Genomic DNA, 20,859 nt, shown 5'->3' on the forward strand with positions numbered 1-20,859 from the left:
GCAGTCAAAGAGTTAAGATTATAGTGCATTTTAGGTGTACTCTGAAATTTTATCCAATATACTGTACCTTCTTAACTTTTTGTGAGTAGTGTATCTTGTATGTACTTGTACTCCTTTAATATTTTAAAATATTTTTTCCAATTTTATTTCTGCTTGTGGCCTTTTACAGCTGTGTCTTGGTGGCAATGACAGTACTTTCCATCTGTTTTCCTGTAGGGGGCATAGTTATACTGTGAGGATCAGATTTCAAGTGGAGGCCTGGCTTGCCTTCAATTGTTAACTCACTGTTCCGTATTACACATTTATTTACCGCCTCTATTTCCCTATGTCACAAACATGTCAATTTGATGCTGAAAAAATGTCTTTACCATGAGAAAGTTATCACTATTAAAGGTGAAGAAAGTTACTACTGTAGATCATTACCATGTGTCCAGGATGACTCTTGGACTGGTGACAGTGTCCTGAGAACTACTTTAGCCATATAACTGCAGTTGTTTTAAGGTGTGACCACTCAAACTTTCAAATTACACTTTTTTTTTTGTATACGGAAATGTATTCAACTGTAATACAATAAACATTATTATGTTTCAGTGCACAGGGCACAATATAGCATGTTCTTTGGTAACCATGAAGCACTTTGTAATTATGGTTTATATCAATCAACTTCACTAGGCTATTTAAAGATGATTGGGGGTTAGACACATCCTTGTCAAAATATGTTCTTTATAATATTGCTCCCATTACAATGACAAAAACAGTAGGTGTACAGTAGCTCCTCCCTTGGTTTCCATGGACTCATTATTTCCAGCAACACATCAGCCCACATGATCATTGCAAATGCCTTTGACACGTGGTGGACACTCCCATGTAATGAGGGTCACCTGTAGCTTTTAGCCGCATATATTACCATTAAAGCTGTAAGCACTTCTGTACTGGAAATGTTTAAGCACTGTGTTGATTTATTCAAGAAACATGTATGTGACAGTTCTATCCACAACATTTTGTGACAACCAGTTATTCTTTGTTTATTATGATGGATCAGGTCAGTAAGAAAGATTTATTGAAGTCCCGTGGTTTAATTATTACCAAAACCAGGATGTCTATCTGCACACACAGGCTCACCTCACTATATAAAATCTGTGTCTTTGCTATCTCACCAGACATTCTTGTCTTGTACTCACAGCTTTGCTTTGCAGTCACACAGTGTATCATGTCAAACAGTGTTAAGATATTTTCAGTGGGATATAATCCCATAAACAACAGCAACATCTTCACCAATGGTGATTGGCTTACAGGACAGGTTACTTTGGAGCTGACAAGTGACTGTAAAATAGACTCACTCTGTGTCAAGATGAAGGGAAAAGCAGAAGTTCAATGGACTGAGAATCATGGAAAAACAGTTATAGTATATCATAGCAAGGAGAAGTACTTCAGCGTCAAGCAATTTCTCATTGTGGAGTGCCAGGGTAAGTGCAATACTTACTATGCCATTCAATGTAGCACAATCTGTTGTAATGAGACTTCTTAAATTATATTGTATGAATGTGGTCTTTTGCTTTTCTGTGGTTTATTTAACCTTTTTTTTGTTTTAAATGAGCCTAAATGTCTACCCATGCCTGTCTCATCTCATTTCTTGAACCAAAATAGCTTCTTTTTGAATTTTTTTCTTAAACACGAGTGCATATCAGAGTTTAAATACAGTAAACCTCACCATCTGCATTGAAACAGCAAAATTAAGAAAAATCTACAATAGGCTGTTTGGATTTTAGACCCATTGTATTTCTGTGGCTCAGATGAATAGTATGTCTTAGTTGATTTTATTAGCCATGCTGCAGTTGCTGATGGAAGCCATATTAAATCACTTTGTTTTACAGGCAATAACACTGTTGGTCCAGGAAGCCACGTCTACCCATTCAGCTTTCAGATTCCAGCACAGTGAGTTCTTCTTGAATTACTTTTAAGGGAAAAACAAGAAAGCTTCATGTAAATGCTTATTGTTACTTGTGTGGGCTGTTTCATACATGGTGTTGTCATGTCTTACAGAGAGCTCCCTTCCTCCTTCAAGGGCACTCATGGAAAGATCCTGTACACACTGGAGGCGAACCTGAGCAGGTCCATGAGAATGGACTGCAAAGCTAAGGCCAAGTTCAACGTTATCTACAAAGGAAACCTAAACAGTGATCCCTCGCTGATGGTACAAAACTTACAGTAAACACACACAGACCAAGATCACAACCGCTGTTTGACTTTAATGCACCAATAATAGTTCTGATGAATTTGTAATTTGTCTGTCAGACTCCACAGAAAGATATCATTGATAAGAAATTGAAGCTCTTCACATCAGGAACAGTGAGCATGGATGTAAACATTGCACGAACAGGCTTCTACCAAGGTATTGAATTTATACCTTTACTCCAAAGATTATCTAACAATCACAAGTAGTTCAAAGTCCCTTTCCTTAACATTTTATGGTAAGATAAGAAAACAAGATATCAGAATCGTGGGGACAGGGAGATAATCCAATATATTCTCTAGTTTAGAAGGGCTGCCTCTTTAAATCACACCAAGATGTTAACTTAATAATCAATACATTTTTGAAAGAAGAGAGAAAAAGCATATATTCACTCTAATTCAAATCAAAAGTTGAATTTCAAAATATGAAAATGCAATTACCTACACTGTAACATTGTAAGATTAAAGCAGATATATTTGTGTATGCAGTATGAAACTACTGCCATCACCTCTGTATAGGCTTCAATTTCAGAGTGAGATTATTGTGTACTGAGTGTTTCTTTTCTCTCCAGGGGAAGGCATTAATGTGGTGGCCTCCATTCACAACAAATCATCTCGTGACATTAAGCCCAAGTACTGTTTGTATAAGAAGATCAGCTACTTTGCAAAAAAGAAGAGGAGAGTTGAAACCAAAGACATCCTGAAGGAGGTGGGTGAAGCCATCCCACCTTCTGCAGCTCAGACTGTCACCAGGACCATCACCATCCCTCCCACAGAGTGTGGGTCCATCCTAAACTGCAACATCCTCAAAGTCGAGTACAGGCTCAGGGTGCGTATTTCCCTTTCCAAAACACATCAGAGCATGTCTTTAAATGTCAACAAAACTCCACAATAGACATATTAAGTGCTGATTCTTTCTCTATCACAGGTCTATCTGGACGTTAAGTACGCTTTAGACCCTGAGATCAAGTTCCCTATAGTCATCCTACCCGCTGTGCAGGGGCCTGGTGAGGAGCAGCCACCTCCATATTTTGACAATGGGTTTGGAGCATTTGCAAACTCAGGCTGGGCAGGAGGGACCAGCTTCCTACAAAACCCAACAGCACCAGGCCCGTCTGCTCCACCTCCACCCTATGCTGCATATGGGATGTACCCATCCTTGACTGGTTTTAATGGAAAGTCATGAATCATTTGAAGGTATAGCACATGACTTCATATCAAGGATTGAATACCATTATAATTTAATGAGCAAATGTAGGCTATGCTTTTATTCAGACAAATGGCAATAACAATTCATTAGAAAGAACTCTCAATCTCACTCAATTAAATGCTAAAGCCATCACACGCATCGCAAACACAATAATACAAGACAACACACACCCACTACACCAGTACTTCACATTACTGCCCTCTTGACGGAGAGATAGAGTACTAAGATATGATCACGGTTAATTAACAGCCTCATACCTTCAGCCATCACAGAACTAAATCAGATTTGTTAATCTGCAGGCCATATGTTTATATATGTACTGTGGATGTTGTCCAATGTCACTGCTGTTGCCATTGCATGTAAGGTGCTTCATATCTTTGTTCAGAACCTGTGGAAATGAATTTCCCAAAAGGGACAATAAATGAACTAACTAACTAACTAGCTAAAGATAGTGGATTCCTTTGAATATTTTCTGGAAACTATCTGGGGTTTTTATGTAAAGCACTAAAGAACTGTTATTTATGTCATGAATGGTGCTTATAAATAAAGTTTATTATTAAGTTCAAGCAATATCGAAATGTTATACACCTATATTGTGAACTATAGCCTACTTGGCTTTACTTACTTGTTTTAACACTTCAATGAATTGAATGAAGTATTATTTACAGCCCCATAATCAGGTATCTTATTCCATAAATCATTTAGCATTACTCTGAGAAAACAACTGATAATTTAAACAATCAATGAGTCCTTTGAAAAGTATAATATAGGCCTACAGTGTAATCTTTAATCACAGAATGATATTACTTTTGGATTTGACAATAACAAATAAACTGCACAATTGCTGTGTAACCATAATAATAATAATAATAATAATAATAATAATAATAATAATAATAATAATAATAATAATAATAAACTAATCTAATTTATGATTGATATGGAATATTGTCAATAATGGTTCATTATCTATATCTCCTACTTTACATTTTCAAACCGTAAAACAACAACATCCATAAAACAGCAGGCATCTGTGACTGTGCCCATTCCAGAGTTTCAAATTACAGCCACACCCACTGGCTTCCCTATGAGGATCATCAACTCCAAGTTTTTCCTCGACACAATCAAAACAGAGAGAGATCTGTTGATTACACTACAATCATTTTAGCTACATACTCATTGATTGGAGCAGATAAAATATCACTGGCATCGTCAGTGTTGCTGAAGGTTGCACAAGACCCAGGTCTTTCTTGACGCTAGAGGTCCCAATTTATAATTTCAATATGAATACGTTTTAGTAGAGTTAAGAAACAATAACACCTCAATATTTTTCTGAAGGCAGCAAAATCATAACATAGCGGGAAGTAAATAGCTGATTCCTCCGTGAAGTTAGGACACACCCCATTGAGGAAACTGGAGGAGAGCTTAACGTATTCTTAGCAGCGCAATCATGTCGTCCACTGTGCAGAGCTTAAAAGTTACCTACAACCCTATCAATGCTGCAAACACCTTTACCAACGGCGACTGGGTTTCTGGTCAGGTCACTCTGGAGGTGGCCAAAGACTGCCAGATAGACTCTCTGCTCATCCAGTTCAAAGGGAAAGCCGAGGTGTTGTGGAGCGAGCGGCACGGGCAGACTACTGTTGTCTACCACTCCAAGGACAAGTACTTCAGCCTGAAACATTACTTCGTCCAAGAAAAGTATTCCAGAGGTTTGGCATGTTTTTTTTTTTTTTTCACGCATCGCCACGCGCTGTCATGTTTTTGATGTTTGGTAGGTGTGTGATATCTTGTCTCACGTGCGAAACTTTTTGAAAGGAATTTCAAGAATTTTCAATAAACATAGGGGAGGGGAAGGGGGTTGGTTTTGTGAGGACAAACAAGAGTCTAAATGTAGGAAGTTTAGTTGTGTTGAATCTGTTAGCAGATAGACTATGTTGCACGAGTATTTTACTAGTATTTAGATAGTGGTAGTATTTAAGTGGGTAAAAATACTGGTTGGGATAAACTAAACAAATCGTCTCCCAGTACTTTGTCACAGCCATTACCATTGAATTGAAAAGAGCCTCCCTTATGTTAACTGTCGAGACTGTCAAATAAAAAAGTGTAGAAAACATTTATCAGTCAGCCACAGACCCTTATCAACATCAGAGAATGAGGTTTGACCCTCTGACCAGCCTCCTGCAGAGCCCATGGTTGATAACATGGTCGGTTAGAGTCGTCTGGATCTCATATTTGTGACATTTCTCCTATTTCTTCTTCTTGCCTCTCCTTGTCCTTTTTGTCCTCCACCTCTTGCTCCTTCTCCTGGTTCTCCTACTCTTTCTTGTCCTCCTCCTCTTACATGAACACCTCTGCATCAGATTCTTTCTCCACGGGCCTACATTTATATGCAAACCAAAGAGCAAACAGAATCCTATTTATTGGGTTAAAGTTTTGATTTTCAAGTGATCTCGTTGGTTACAGGTGTTTTCACAGTTGCATTCTGTTTGCAAGTGATTGATAATCGAGTGTGTATTTCTGTGGCAGTGTTTAGCAAACAACACACACAGGCTTGTAGTTTTGAATGATGTGTGTAATGTAGATAACCGTGTGTTTTCATTTGCAAAAAGTGTATTTTAGAATTGCAAGCTCAGTAAAGCAGACAATGCACTCATGATTCAGCAGTAGATTGGCTACATGAGTTAGTGGTTTCAATAGCCGTGCCACAAGCACCAGTTTTTGTGTCTTAGCAATGGAATCAATTAACTGATCAGCCATTTGTTAGCCGTTTTCAGACCAATGCTTAATCTGTAGATTTGTCCTTCAAAAAATGAATGGCGGTAGGCTAATATTTAAGTCAATTGCTCAAACTGACAAGGTGTGCTTCTTTCACTTTAGTTACTGAAGACCAAACAGTTCTGACAAACCAGCATGGAGACACATGTAAGTATCTGACAATTCTGCCTCAGCCTCTGATGTACGTGGCTCAGTTTTGTTTTTCATTGTACTCAGATCCCATGTAGTGGTTTCAAGCCACCTTGGCCCCTATATTATTTTGTTGGCTAGTATTATTACATTACAGTCCAATCACAATCTTCAAATTTGACAAAAACACAGTGTCACTTTTGTTTCTACATTTTCAGACAGCAGAGTTGTTGCCCCAGGATCCCACGTCTACCCATTCACATTTCAAATCCCTCCCCAGTAAGTAATAGGCTAATTTATGAAACTTAAGTATTTTTTTGCTAATGTAGTTCACTTTGAGTTAATAGATTCAATCAAATGATTTTAAAAGCCTTGCAAAAATATATTTTCTTGCCTATTCTGTTCTGATCAGTCTCTCATGCTCCTCTGTCTTACTTTCTCTCATGCTAAAGGGACATGCCCTCCTCCTTTACTGGGAGTGTTGGTAAGATTAAATACTCGCTGATAGCAAAGCTGAGCAGGTCAATGAGGATTTCAACTAAAGATTCCACTAACATCAACTTTGTGACAAGAGCAGATGCTTCCAGTATGCCTGGCATAATGGTACGTTCTGGGTAACATCTTCATTGCAGTCATTCAAAAAATCAGTTCTGGTTGTTGATAGTTGAGTTACCAAAATCCGACCCTGTATAATACTTGCAAGTTGTGTTGGGCAATGTTGTCGATCACATCAGGACTGGCTATTTGATTGTGTATTTTAGTAAAGGGATGAACACACAAATTTGCACTGTTTGGCAATATCCTTAAATTGAAATATGTATGTTTTTTTAAGTATATTTTTGGGGTCTTTTTCGCCTTTAATGAACAGGAGAGTTGAGAGAGAGAGAGACAAGAAATGGGAGGCAGAGAGGGGAGGGGGGGGTGACACGCAGGGTAGGGCTGCTCGATGCGGGATTCGAACCGGGGCCGAGGACTATAGCCTCAACACATGGGGAGGGTGCTCTAACAACTGAGCTAAACACCGCCCCTAAATTGAAATATTTTAGTTTACCTGTGAGAATAGTTGTTTAATTTTAGGGGAAGGCAGTGGGCAGGACAATTTGAGGCACCAGAATAAAGTCTAAAACTGTTTATGTTTATAAGAGTGTTGTATTAATGAATCTGGTCTTTCAGGCACCACAGCATGAATCAAAGGATAAGAAGCTGAAATTCTTCTCTTCAGGAGAAGTATCCATAGATGTAGACATCGAAAAAACTGGATTTTTACAAGGTGAGAGCTCTCATAATGATACTTACCAATTTAATGCTAGGGCTGGGACGATATGCTTTTCTCCCGATTCGATCCTTCTACGATCTTTTGGATGCTGATTCGATTTAAATTTTGATTCTACGATATTGCCGATTTTCTCGATTTTTAGTCTACATTTTTAACACCAGTGAAACAGTTGAATGATTATGATTGTCTACAGCCTATTCCAGGAACCATATTTCCCCAAAAAATACACCTCGGTTTTTAAGATTTATTCAGCAGCAATATATATGTTTACTCTCTTTTCAAAAGCCTGGACTGCATAAAACAGGTAAAAATAAAAGAGTATACAAAAAACAGGCTTCTGAAACCTTTCTGACAAAATGAGATATAGACTGAGGTAAACTGCTACATTTTAACATTTATCTGCACACAAATACTGTAGGAGCCTATAAATTAACGTACTCCATTATAAAGTGAACTTAAACCCTTTTCAAAACCTGGACTCTCTGTATGTAAAAAAAAAAATGCACATTGCACAAAATAAACAATAAAAAATAATAATTTTTGAAAGAAGAAATCGATTTAAAAATCGCCCAAAGAAAAATATTGGATACTTATGTGAATCAATTTTTTCTCCCACCCCTATTTCATGCTAAGGATTACTTTCACATTTCTGGTCTTCTTTTAGGTGAAGGATTGAAAGTTGTGGCCCTCATTCAGAACAACTCCTCTCGTGAAATCAAGCCCAAGTTCTGTGTGTACAGCAAGCACAGCTTCTTTGCCAGAGGGAAGAGAAGACTCCATACTAAGGACCTCTTAAAAGAGGTGGGACAGCCCATCCCCCCTTCTGCTAAAACAAATGTCACAAAGATCATCAACATCCCCCTTGATATGGAGCCCTCCATCTACAACTGCAACATCATCAAAGCAGAGCACAGACTCAGGGTAAGCAGCTCTATGTGTGCACTTTTCACACAACTATACACAAAAAGTATTATGTCTTCTAAAAAAAAGTTTTCTTGATGACAGAGAAATAAGTTGGTCTGTTGTTAGGGAAGAGGGACATTAATGCTCTGGAGACATGAGGCAAAACAAATGAAATCCAACAGTGTAACATTAGCTGTGTTTTCCACAGGTCTACCTCGATGTCAAATATGCTTCAAACCCAACGATCAAATTTGATATAATCATCCTACCGGCCTCTCAGGTTCCTGCTGTGGCACCAGCACCTGTTGCTTCCGACTTTGGTTTTGGACCATTCGGGAACACTAACCCACAGGGGGCAGCTTGGGGCATCCCTCCACCACAGCCACCAGCAGCCTCCCAGGCTTCTGATCCCCCTCCTCCCTATGCAGCACATGGGATGTACCCGCCTTTGGCAGACTATGGTACCAAATATTAGTGACAAAACTGAAGGTATATGCACATTTCAAATAAATGAAATAGAGGTTATATCATTCTTATATTGTGGTGAAGGGTTTTTGTTTTCTAAAGTGAGATTTTTTTCACCATATTCTGATCAGTGAGGCTATTTATTAGACTGCAGTATTTACTGATACAGTACATAATCTATAAAAGGAAGTTTATTGTGCAGTCATGATAAGATGTCTCCAATTGTAACTTGTAAACAAAGTATGACAAGTGGTCTTTCTCCAATTTCAGATACAGCTTTATTTTTTTGTTTGTGAGGTGAGACTGACCATAACTGAGCATTTTGTATATAGTGTTTGTTTTTATCTGGATGATTTGTAACTGGAAATACATTTAAACCTTATTAAACCTTGCCTTTTAAGTTGCATTAAAACACTGTGACACAGTCATTTACCTTTTTCCCCCCAGTGGTTCTTATAATGAATATGTGTGAGCAGTTCATATAACAGTTTTATATCGATATTTGTATCCATGCTAAGAATTCGTTCTAAAGGAAAAGCCTAACCGTAACCCATTGTAAAAAAATGTCTATAAAACCAAAAATTTTAAAATGATAAATATTTTTGATGTGCTAATCACTTGCAAAACTGTCAGTTGGACAAAGCTGTTATCACACACACACACACACACACACACACACACACACACACACACACACACACACACACACACACACACACACACACACACACATTGCATTGCATTGCATTGGTAGGACAACTGTAACTGTAAATGCTATTTCCAAACTTCCTCACTTAGCTGGTTTGCGAGGAACCTGACAGAAAATACATTATTCGGCACTTTTGCAACAGTGTTGAGACACAATGTCAATGACATTTGTGGTTTGTTTGAAGTGTCTGAGGAAATATACCTGTGCAGATAGTAGGCCTAATAATTTAGCTGGAACATTCCTTGATGTAAACTCTCATTATGTACAGCAAATGGACATTTACTTGACATCATAGTGTCATGTGACACACTTAAAAAGCCTCAGCATATGGCAGGTCCAACCTTGATCAAAACAGGTGTTACTCTTCCTTGAATGAATGATAAGAGAAAATTAGCAAGACAAGATGGTAACGTTGTTAATATCAGAGACTACTTTCCAGGTCATGGCGGTGATTCGGAGCAGGTATTAGCGGCAAAAGGCTCACACACTGTATGGCTGTGATCCTGCAACAAAAACTGGTTTGACAACATTTGCATGCTTGTGGTCGGATATCAACAGTCCGGCTGCACTGCTGTCTTCACAAGGCAAGTTTCTTCTTGTTTTTCACCGCTTTTTTTCACCATTTACTTTTGTAAGATGATCATCCAGAACTTGATGCCAGCAGTAATTATACCTTCACATGGAGACACATCAGATTTAGACATTTCTAAAGAAACAAAACGACACTCACACAAATTACATCCACAACTGCAATGTCATCAAAAACATTGCTGCCACCTTGTGACATGTGTTGGTCACTGAACTATAATCATCACACAGCAAGATTATAGTTAACATTTACAGTGTGTAATTTAGATCAGTAAATTAACATTATTTTTTTAAACTGTCAGTGTGAATGAAGTACAACAAAAGCTTTGCATCATGCATATTTCTTATGGGATTAATCTGTGCACAAGAAATGTCATGTCTCCTCGAAAAGTATTATGATACCAGAAAGATAAGTTAATCAGTTGGAAGGGAGAAATGCTCATCATGACTGAACTCGTTGAATTGCTCCTCTTTCTGTGTGATCTGTGACAGGGAAATGAAATGACATGTATGTACAGTTGTTTTTATAATCTATAAGCATTTCATAGCAGTTTGATTGTAGATGTGATTTTTCTATTATGAACTTACGGCCTTTGTAATATTGTTTTGTATCATCTTGTCTCATATGTACTACTAAATGAGTCAAAAAAAATCTCCCATTTTCTACCTACGACGTTCGATGTACGTTTGACCAGTAAGTCTGCCATGGTTATTATCAGGATTAATTTCTGTAAATACAAGATGTGCTGTGAATGCAAATCTACTCAATGTCATGATTGCGCAATATGTCAGGTGACTAAGCATGTGACAGTCTCAAGCCTGGATCAAAGCAGGTGTTACTCCTGCTTGACTGAATGGTATGACTAAATTTGCAAGACAAGATGGTAATGTCATTGATCACTTCATATCAGAGACCACTGTCTGGTCATGTTCTGGGTCATGATAGTGATTTGGTTCTGGTAGAAAACAACCATGCTCCATTCTTCAAGAGGAAAGACAATTTTGGATTCTGGCAGTTAATAGCATTATCTATTGCCCAAATATAGCTACACAGTGATAGCCTCTCATTAAAGTCGTGAGTCAGTATTTGGCATCCAGTGGTCTTTCACCCAGTCATTGTGGACATTGTTGACCTGTAGTTCAGGGTGTGTCTGTGTATCATGCTTTCCTTGAGGGTTGCTCAAGGTCAATGCTGATAGATGTAACACTCTTTTTCACACGCACGCACGCACGCACGCACGCACGCACGCACGCACGCACACACACACACACACACACACACACACACACACACACACACATATGTACATATAGTTCATTTTATAGTGTCTGTGTATCTGTGTGTGTATATATATATATATATTTTATATATATTTTTCTTTCTGAGTGTACTGTCTTTCTCACATTTTTTGTATTACCTTGGTTACAGGTTGTGCGAAAAAGTGTATTATGTCCAGCATCCCCACAATCCTAACACATAAAAGTTATGACGATCAAGGTGTTGTTCTATCATTTGGAAATTTCCTTTCCTTTCCTCATATATCATTACAGGTGTGTATTTCCAAGTCATAGCTGAAATCAGCAACCAGCAACCATCTTTCAGAGGCTCCAATGAGATAATAAAATGAGAAAAGGAGTTTCTTTACCTAGGGCTGCCTGAGAGTTTGCTTACGGTAAAAGATATTCTTAGACTTCTTATTTAGCAAAGAGACTGTGACCAAGGTGAGCTCCATCTTTGGAGAGTCGCAAACTGCTCCAGATAGTCATGCTACAATACAAGCTGAGGTCATCAATCCTGCCAGTATTTTGTTCATAAGCTTGGTTACCATTTTGTTAAAACACCTGCTAATAGGAAGCTTGTAGCAACTTGTGTTCCTGTTTGTACATTTTCTGTTGCTAGTGAAATAAAAAATCTGCTACAAACAAATCAATTATATTAATATTCTTATTACTTCTGCTGTCATGATGTAACATATTGAAAATGGCAAAGAAGTGGGCAAAAGGAAGATGAGTTTTACTGACGGATATTAAATAAATTCTTATTCCAATTAGAAAAACCTAAGCTCTGCCTTGAGCTAGATTGATGCAATTTCTTCCAGTTAAGAATATTAAATGAGCTATTTGAAAGATTTGCTGTTGCTACAACCCACATTTGTACTAATAACTATGTACTCAAAGGTTGTTGTAATGCAACGTAATTGTGAAGTAAACATTGCATGCAGGCTTATGTTAAGGTATTAGTCACTCCACAGTTTATCTAACAGTGAGTCTTTGTAGTTGAATTACAAGTATCTCAAAGTCCTTCTGTGACAATAACCTGAGTTGTATGTAGTCCTAGGCTCTGGTTTAAAAACATTGGGGGTGTATTGGACAACATCAGTTAAACCAGTAAATTTGGGCCATGTAACATTTTACCCAGTGGAATATTTTTTTATGGTCACAGATAAGACAAATGAGATAAAGTAGTGGCAGTGAGATAATCCAAATGTGTTCTCTAATTTAAAAGGACTCCCTCTTCCAAACAAACCAAGCAACACAAATGCTAAATTAATAATCAATAAATTTTGAAAGAAAGAGCACATCCACTCTGATTCAAGCTAAAAGTTTGATTCTTAAAAATGAAAGCACACCTCTGCTCACTTTTGCTTGGATTTGCTTACATGGACTCACTCTGTCTGTTAACAAAGGCTACACGTACTATTTGTATAACAGACAATACTGAATCAGGGGGTGGACTTTGTAACCCCTCCCTGCCTATGCTACTACTGGTTTTAGCATTTGTAATAGGAGTCAGCCTTGCTGCACCAACTACAGCAACAGAAATGGAGCTTGCACCTTAAATCCTAGAAGTCAAATGACAGGATGACTAATGACAGTTAATCTCTACAACTAACGCAGGTGCAAACGCCGACTTACACTGATACCTAGAGCTCTAAATCTATTGTATACGTATGGTTATTGTGTTGTGAAATGCTGCTCTGCTTTCCAGGGGAAACATTAGTAGTAGTATAGTGATATGATGTAATGTGTGATGGCATTTGGAGCACTGGGCCTCATGTAGTTTTTAAACAGGAACCAGTCTAAGCCTTTGCTCTGCATACCTTTTGTATCACTGTAACCCTACCTTTTGTATATTGATGAGGAAAACAAGTATGTCATTAAGTAGATACATTTTTATTTGCTTGCTGGCTGCTGCTGTAACTGGAAAATTTCCTGGCAACATGGGAATCAAATGTTTACTGCAGGCTATAAAATGAACGTTTCGTTCTCATAGATCTTCATCAGGATGGATCCTGATCTTATAGTTTACAATTAAGTACAATTAAGACTTCACCCTTTTTCGAAAAGTCTATTGATAGTCCTGCAATACTGCATGTGCGTGCTCTATCCCACTATTGTGTTCTCAACATCAAACGCACACCCTTAAGGTCGAGACAAAGCTAATCAGACAAACACATGACCATCTTTCTCTGAGCACTGATATTATGGTGTGTGTTGGATTATAACAGTAAAGTACTACAACAAACATCTTAAAGGCTGTGCTGGAACAGAATATGTTACTACTTGGGGTAATCGACTTTCAGAATGAATTTCAGAATGCACCGAAAATGCACTATAGCCTTTACAGGTGAACGTAATGTGACCTTCTCTAAACCTTTGAATGCACGTCATTCCAACTGTTCAATGTTTCAGTATTTATAACCCTAACATGTTGTTTTCTAACAAATGTGATTACCCGCAAAAATCACAACAAGTGTCTGATTGAATCGACCACTAAATGTTCTGGTTCAATGACAGTTTGTATTTAAACAGCCCTCTTCAGTATGCTGTTCATATTTTGACATCATGAGATGAAGACGACACCTAACAATCCATCAGCAGTATCAAGTGGTATACCCGTTGTTAGTTTTTGTTTCAATAAATTGTTTGCGATGAAGAAATTGCCATTCCATAATGGCCTACTTTCCTGATATAATATCACTATTGTGGTGACTATTCAAAAAACAAAACTTGTCACCTGATGGTGGTTTGGGATGGTTCTTAACTCGATTCCAGAGTGAATAAAAAAGAAAGGTTGAGAAGGTTATGATGTCTTTGGGTGAGGTTCCCGTTTATTTCAACAAAAAGGATAAGGCAAGTTGACAAACAAAAAGCTTCTAATGATTCTCTGGCTGTCGTGTAAAAACTGTGTCTCTCCCACCACCACTCAACTCAAACTAATCAGCTCTTCTGATCTCCAACAGCTGGGGCAGATTCTGGGGTAAAGGAAAGGAACTGAAACAATACTGCACCCTTGTGGAAAAGTAAATACCTACACAACATAAAAAATGGCTCCTACAACTATCACATTAACTTTTTACATTGTCCATAAATTTCACCTTAAAGTCAGATATCCCTAACTGTTTGTGAAAAGTGTATGTAGGCTGATAGGATTATGCTGTACTGTAGCAACTACAAACAGCACCAGAACCCAATGAAATACAATTGAAGTGGTGGAATTGCATCTGTGGTGCTCAAAATATTGAAATGAGATTTTTATTTCATGGCTGTGTCAAATAATGGACACCACATCCAACCATTTTAATATTATTGTCTACATAAACTGAGCCATGAATTGGACTAGACTCTTGTACAACAGGAAATACAACAGTAAATGGAAATTAACTGCATGATGTCATGATTGGAAAATGTCATGATCGGAAAATATGTCATGTGACACACTGATAGAGCCTTAGCATGTGACAGTTGCAGACCTTGATTAAAAACAGGTGTTACTCTCAGCTCCCCAGAGTGGTTGTCAGGACAACATGCTCATTCTCACCAACAGTGTGAACATCATTTTCAGTGTTCCCAACCAGTTGCATCCAAGCTGCTGCATTTGATGTCTTAAGAGTAAATAAGTGGTGTTGTGGAGAGTTTAATGATTCTTCCCATCATCGTGTGTGGTTGTGTGTTTATCGGAACAGGTATGCTAAAAAACAGGTTTAACAAGAACTGCATGCTTGAAGTGGTATAAATAGTGTTGAGCAGCGCTGTTCTGCATTTTACACAGCTTGGGTTTCTCTGTGCTTGTAGGACAATCAGATTTTCCTCTGTGCATTTCTCTGTAGGAGATGACCATCAACAACTTCTTCATTGAATACGATGCCGTCAACAGCAAGAACACCTTCACAAATGGAGACACCATCAATGGAAGAATCATTGTGGAGACATCCAAAGAAACTAAAATCCAATCACTTACTTTCAGGGCAGAAGGAAAAGCTCGGGTTTGCTGGCATGAACATTACGGGCAATATCAGCACTATGTTTACTGGGCTGATGAGAAATATTATGAAGTTAAACATCACATCTTGAGAGAAGCAAGACGAGATGGTAATGTATCAAATTAATACAATCTTTACATATAATGCACACAAACTGTTCCAAATATAATGACTACAGTATTGGTGACTCTCATGGTACTGTTTAAGACTTAAAATAAATGATTATTTTTCCAGGCACTGAAGTCATTGGCAAAGGAAGACATGTATTTCCTTTTTCCTTCAATATTCCTGACAGGTGCATATTTTTTTCATTATTATTTTTTTTCATAACTTATTCTTTCTTTTAGCTTGATGTATTATTTCAACTCAGATAATTTACACTTTCTGTTATTGTGCTTCATAGAAAACTCCCATCATCCTTCAAAACCTCAGTAGGCAAAGTTGTTCACAAGTTGAGGGCAGAGCTTAAACAGTCAATGAAGATGACAAAAAAGACCAAAGTCCACTTTGCCTTTGTCTCCAAACCAGACATGAATATTCCTGGGCTTATGGTAAGAAACCATTTATCCATAAAAGTATAATCATTTTTATAATGTATGTTATATGTCCAAGATGAGGAGACAACTGTCATCCTGCTTTAATACATGGTTGGGATTTGTTCTTATAGGAGCCACAGTATGGTAGCAAGGACAAAGCTATTCTTTTTGGCTCTGGAGATGTTTCAATGGATGTTCACACCAAGAGGATGGGATACGTTCAGGGTATTTATATTCACTGTGTTTCTTTATCAACAAACTGAGCAGTCACTCTGAGGGGAACAGATATCGATGTTAACAGTTTTGAAATACTGCTTTTTCACTCTAGCTTTCCATTCTTTATATCACAGGTCGGGATCTCAAAGTCACAGTGGAAATCAGCAACCACGCAAGTCGTTCAGTGAAGCCCAAATTCACACTCTATGAGAAAAAGAGTTATTTTGCTCAGGGGCACAGAAAAGTTTGCACTACTCAGATTCTTAAGGATAAGACTGAGGCTGTTCCACCCTCCAGCAGGGAGAGTGTGACCAAGGTGATCTCCATCCCACGAGAACTCCCTCCCTCTATCTTGAACTGCTCCATCATCAAGCTGGAGTACAGGCTGAAGGTAAAGTTCACTATGGTTAATCCTCATTTGCAGGAATCAAGAAGTTTCCAATCAAGAATACAAGCTTTTACCAGGAGAAAATGGAATAAAGATTGAACACCACTCTTTTTTTCCAGGTTCAGTTGGATATCAAATGTGCAGTAAACCCAGTGGTCAAACTCCCTATAGTTGTCCTGCCTGAGGCTCCTACTGTAACACAACCACCTCTTCCAGCTGAATATGGATTTGCAGCATGTGGAGAGCTCAACCAGCCGAGCTGGGGCACCACACCACAACAAGGAGTACCCCAACTTGGGGATTCCCCACCTCCCTATGATGACTATTCAATGTACCCCTCCTTTACTGATAATGAAAAGAAAATGAAGAGCACTCTGCCTCAAAAGAGGAAATAACACATTTTGTAATAATAGTTTAGTTGGAGATTTGTGGTATGTCGTATTGCAAAAGGCAGTGATGAACAGAAGGCTGAGATCAATTCCTCAGAATGCAAACTGTTGTATAAGTAGGCTTTTGCATACGTCATAATACTACATACATTAGTTGAAGTCCTTGCAGTGGTGTGAGGCAAGAACACCTGTGATAGATTACAGTGCTGCTGAGATAAAGAGAAAAATAATGTATAATAATTATGTATACGGACACTAGAGAGTTGCCACTGTGAGTCCAAAGAATCTTCTTGCTGTGAGGCCACAGTGCTAACCACTGCACCACGGTGCCACCTTGTACATAAGTAATATTAGTAAAAAAGTATTTTTATATTGTAGTTTATACAGTAGGATATAGTAGGATTACTTGAACTAAAAATGCACTGGTGTTGTTTCTTGTTGCTGTATTTACTGTAACTGTCTGTGATTACCCTTATGTTGTTTTCTCTTCTGTCCTGTGGTTTTAATTATGTACCTCTGCACCATACACTTTACGCCCAGGTCACATTTCCCTGTATGGGACATACAAAGTAATATACACTCCATGAAGCACAAATGGTTTAGAGATGATTGTTATGAATTGCATTTTTTAAAAATACATCAGTAAATCAAATAAAGCAAACAAAAGAAACACTTTTTTCCCCCAGATATGCATGTATTCATTATTTTAGGACCTCTTGGTGATGGAAAGTGATTTCATTGATTGCCTTCGGTTGATTTCACAAAAAGTCATTGTTTTGAATAACACTTTTTTTCAGATTGAAATATGTCATCTGGGAAAGTCCCATTCAGGCTCATCACGTGTCCAACAAAATCATTAGAACCCTAGGTTTCCCCTTGTCCAGGGCACTGTCTAGGTTAGTAGCCCATCCCCTATACAAGTTGATAGGATTGATTCTTTTTATATATGAAGAGTTCATTTGCAAAAGCAGATAAGTGCCATTTTGAAAAAAAATGAGCTGAGGCTTTGTAATTACTCTTTGCTAATTATTCTTTTCAATAAAACTTTATTTTTTTGAGATATGTCTGTTTTGTTACATCTCAAAGTCACTCAACTTTGGTTTGACTGATATCACCTTATGTAAATAAAACATTTTAAATGAAGATTCTGGAATTTTTTAAAAACGGAGTTATCTGCTTTTGCAAATGAACTCTTCATATATATATATATATATATATATATATATATATATATATATATATATATATATATATATATATATATATATATATATATATATATATATATATATATATATATATATATATATATATCACATATGAAACTCTCACAACTCAGAATCTGTTTTTATGAAACTGTCCTTAGATAACTTCAGTTATAAGGTAGAAATGTGCTGTCATCGTGTTGGCTACTTAAAGCAGAAGTGAGTGATATATTTGTGTTAATATAAGTCTTAAATAGTTATATCTTCCGACAGCAATCACTTACATAGAGTGTTTGGACTGAAACACGGGTCTGTCAGTCACTCTGCTCTGCTCTGAGACGAAGAGAAAACATTTATCGTATCCTACAGTTTTTATCCAATGAGGAGAGAGAACGGCATGCAGGGCTGTGTGTGCAGCCAAGGAACGCCGTGAATGTGGTGATGTAGCGACGAGGACTGTTATGGTGCGTTCAAGGAAACTCATATTTTTCCGACCGTGAAGTGGTACCAGTTCGATCTGGTACGAGTTCACCGGTCGGAAGTTACGAGTGGCCGTTATAGTGACTTTCACCGGTAAAACATGTCGGAAAAACACGAGTGAGTTGCCTGGAACGCTACAAAGTCGTAAGTTGTGACTTGAAGCTGTAATTTACGATTTCAAAAGCCTGCCTGGAACGCAGCATTAGCGAAAACGACCGGATCACTCACTTCTGCTTTAATTTACACATTATTGTCTTAGTAAACATCATACAGATGTCTTCACATGATTAGCCAATGTCCCCTTTTCTACTCAGGATTCTGCAAAGGAGAGAGCTTTCAAGTGATGTTGACACTCATCAGTCTCATGTCATGGTTACATTTATGTTCTTTTTTCATGTTACTACATAGGCTTGTGTATTATTACGATGGTATAGTTAGTACTTCAGAACAGGAGGTAAAATCAGCACCAGAAGCCTCTCTGAATGTGGTCCAACACCTTACTTAAGACGCTTTTTAAATTGTTTTTCCTTTTTTTTCTACCTCCATAACACAATTAAAGTGATGGGATTTCATTTGCTCAAAATATTTAAAAAATGACATTCTTTAAAAAAAAAAGAAGAAAAAAATGTGGGCGGGGGGGGTTATTTCATGGCTGTGTGAAATAATGGACACTACAGACAGCCACTTTAATATTTTTGTTTGCCTGTACATACAAATTCCAACTGAATACCATTAACAACATTATTCATACACTTGAGCCATGAAACAAAACCTTTTATGAAACCTTTCTTCTATATTATTTCCAATTTCTGTCATGATTTTTAAAGATGAATTCAACTTTCTTTTGGCTAAACTAAATGGACGTGAATGCCGGAGTGGAATCGTTATTATATCAGAATGAGCCGGGCAGCGGTCGGAGATGACATCATCCAGGTCATAATAGGTCAACCTACAGACCCCGGATGTTGATAACACATAACCTTGGACTCAGAGGGGAATAGCACTAGCGTATCATAACAAAATATTGGTGAAATGAACAAGTTTCACAGCAGATAATGTGTTATGTAGAGGCTGCATTCCGATAGACTCGCATTATATGGATATACGCAGCTCTCGGCTGGATCTAATTCTAAATCTAATTGTAAAAAATGGTAATTGTCCTTTAAAGGGACTGAAGCCACTTGAACTGGATCTTGTATTGTGGTAGATACTAATGTATCTTATCTGATGACTAATGGCAGTTTCACAGTGAACACTCCTCGTAATAGTCAATAGTTTTTATTGACCTCCAGTGGTCTTGTCCTGTCATTGTTATGGTTTCATAGTTGGGATCCAAGAGGTGTCAGTGCTTACTGTTTGGAAATACTGCCTTTTCAGTCTAACTTTCCATTCTTCATATCACAGGTCAGGATCTCCAAGTCAAGGTTGATATCAGCAACCACTCTAGCCGTTCAGTGAAGCCCAAATTTATACTCTATGAGAAAAGGAGTTTCTTTGCCCAAGGTCGCAGGAGAGTTTTCACAAATGAGATCCTTAAGGGTAAGACTGAGGCTGTTGAACCCTCCAGCAAGGAGACTGTGACCAAGGTGATCTCCATCCCACGAGAACTCCCTCCCTCTATCTTGAACTGCTCCATCATCAAGCTGGAGTACAGGCTGAAGGTAAAGTTCACTATGGTCATTCCTTATTTGGACAACAAGTTTCCAGTTAACTTATTTAACACCACTTTTTTTTCCTAGATTCAGTTGGATATCAAATGTGCAATAGACCCAGTGGTCAAACTCCCTGTAGTTGTCCTGCCTGAGGCTCCTACAGTAAAACAACCACCTCTTCCTGCTCAATATGGATTTGCAGCATGTGGAGAACTCAACCAACCGAGCTGGAGCACCACACCACAACAAGGAGTACCCCAACCTGGGGATTTCCCACCTCCCTATGGTGCATATTCAATGTACCCCTCCTTTGCTGATAATGAAAAGAAGAGCACTCAATTCTAAATAGGCTACCTTCCTCAAAAGAGGATATCACAAAAATAACAGAGGTACAAACTCCACACAGAAAGGATCAGAGCCAGAACCTTTTTACTAAGGC

The 20,859-nt window shown here is 38.0% G+C and overlaps 3 protein-coding genes across 4 annotated transcripts; all 3 read left to right on the top strand.

The window, feature by feature from the left end:
- Nucleotides 1–1,351: 1,351 nt before the first annotated feature.
- Nucleotides 1,352–3,418, top strand: LOC310991035 (arrestin domain-containing protein 3-like; the record flags this gene model as incomplete). The annotated part of the gene is made up of 6 exons (XM_083978604.1): nucleotides 1,352–1,466; nucleotides 1,875–1,935; nucleotides 2,044–2,194; nucleotides 2,296–2,392; nucleotides 2,805–3,061; nucleotides 3,161–3,418. The coding sequence occupies 6 exons, from the start codon at nucleotides 1,352–1,354 to the stop codon at nucleotides 3,416–3,418; spliced, it is 939 nt and encodes a 312-aa protein (XP_083834730.1).
- A 1,438-nt stretch (nucleotides 3,419–4,856) lies between these two features.
- Nucleotides 4,857–9,290, top strand: LOC310991726 (arrestin domain-containing protein 3-like). Its single transcript, XM_083979612.1, has 7 exons — nucleotides 4,857–5,154; nucleotides 6,323–6,367; nucleotides 6,568–6,628; nucleotides 6,802–6,952; nucleotides 7,523–7,619; nucleotides 8,290–8,546; nucleotides 8,737–9,290. The coding sequence occupies exons 1-7, from the start codon at nucleotides 4,893–4,895 to the stop codon at nucleotides 9,001–9,003; spliced, it is 1,140 nt and encodes a 379-aa protein (XP_083835738.1). The 5' UTR covers nucleotides 4,857–4,892; the 3' UTR covers nucleotides 9,004–9,290.
- Nucleotides 9,291–10,251: 961 nt separating this feature from the next.
- LOC310991727 (arrestin domain-containing protein 3-like) lies at nucleotides 10,252–20,859 on the top strand. Of its 2 annotated transcripts, none has more exons than XM_083979614.1 (7): nucleotides 10,252–10,286; nucleotides 15,402–15,663; nucleotides 15,789–15,849; nucleotides 15,958–16,105; nucleotides 16,222–16,315; nucleotides 20,173–20,429; nucleotides 20,508–20,859. In XM_083979614.1, the coding sequence occupies exons 2-7, from the start codon at nucleotides 15,405–15,407 to the stop codon at nucleotides 20,763–20,765; spliced, it is 1,077 nt and encodes a 358-aa protein (XP_083835740.1). In that variant the 5' UTR covers nucleotides 10,252–10,286; nucleotides 15,402–15,404; the 3' UTR covers nucleotides 20,766–20,859. The 2 variants fall into 2 exon arrangements, with proteins under 2 accessions (XP_083835740.1, XP_083835739.1); XM_083979613.1 differs by lacking the exons at nucleotides 20,173–20,429; nucleotides 20,508–20,859 and adding exons at nucleotides 16,441–16,697; nucleotides 16,814–17,748.

Source organism: Trachurus trachurus, assembly GCF_905171665.1.
Source record: "Trachurus trachurus genome assembly, chromosome: 9".
Lineage (NCBI taxonomy): Eukaryota > Metazoa > Chordata > Actinopteri > Carangiformes > Carangidae > Trachurus > Trachurus trachurus.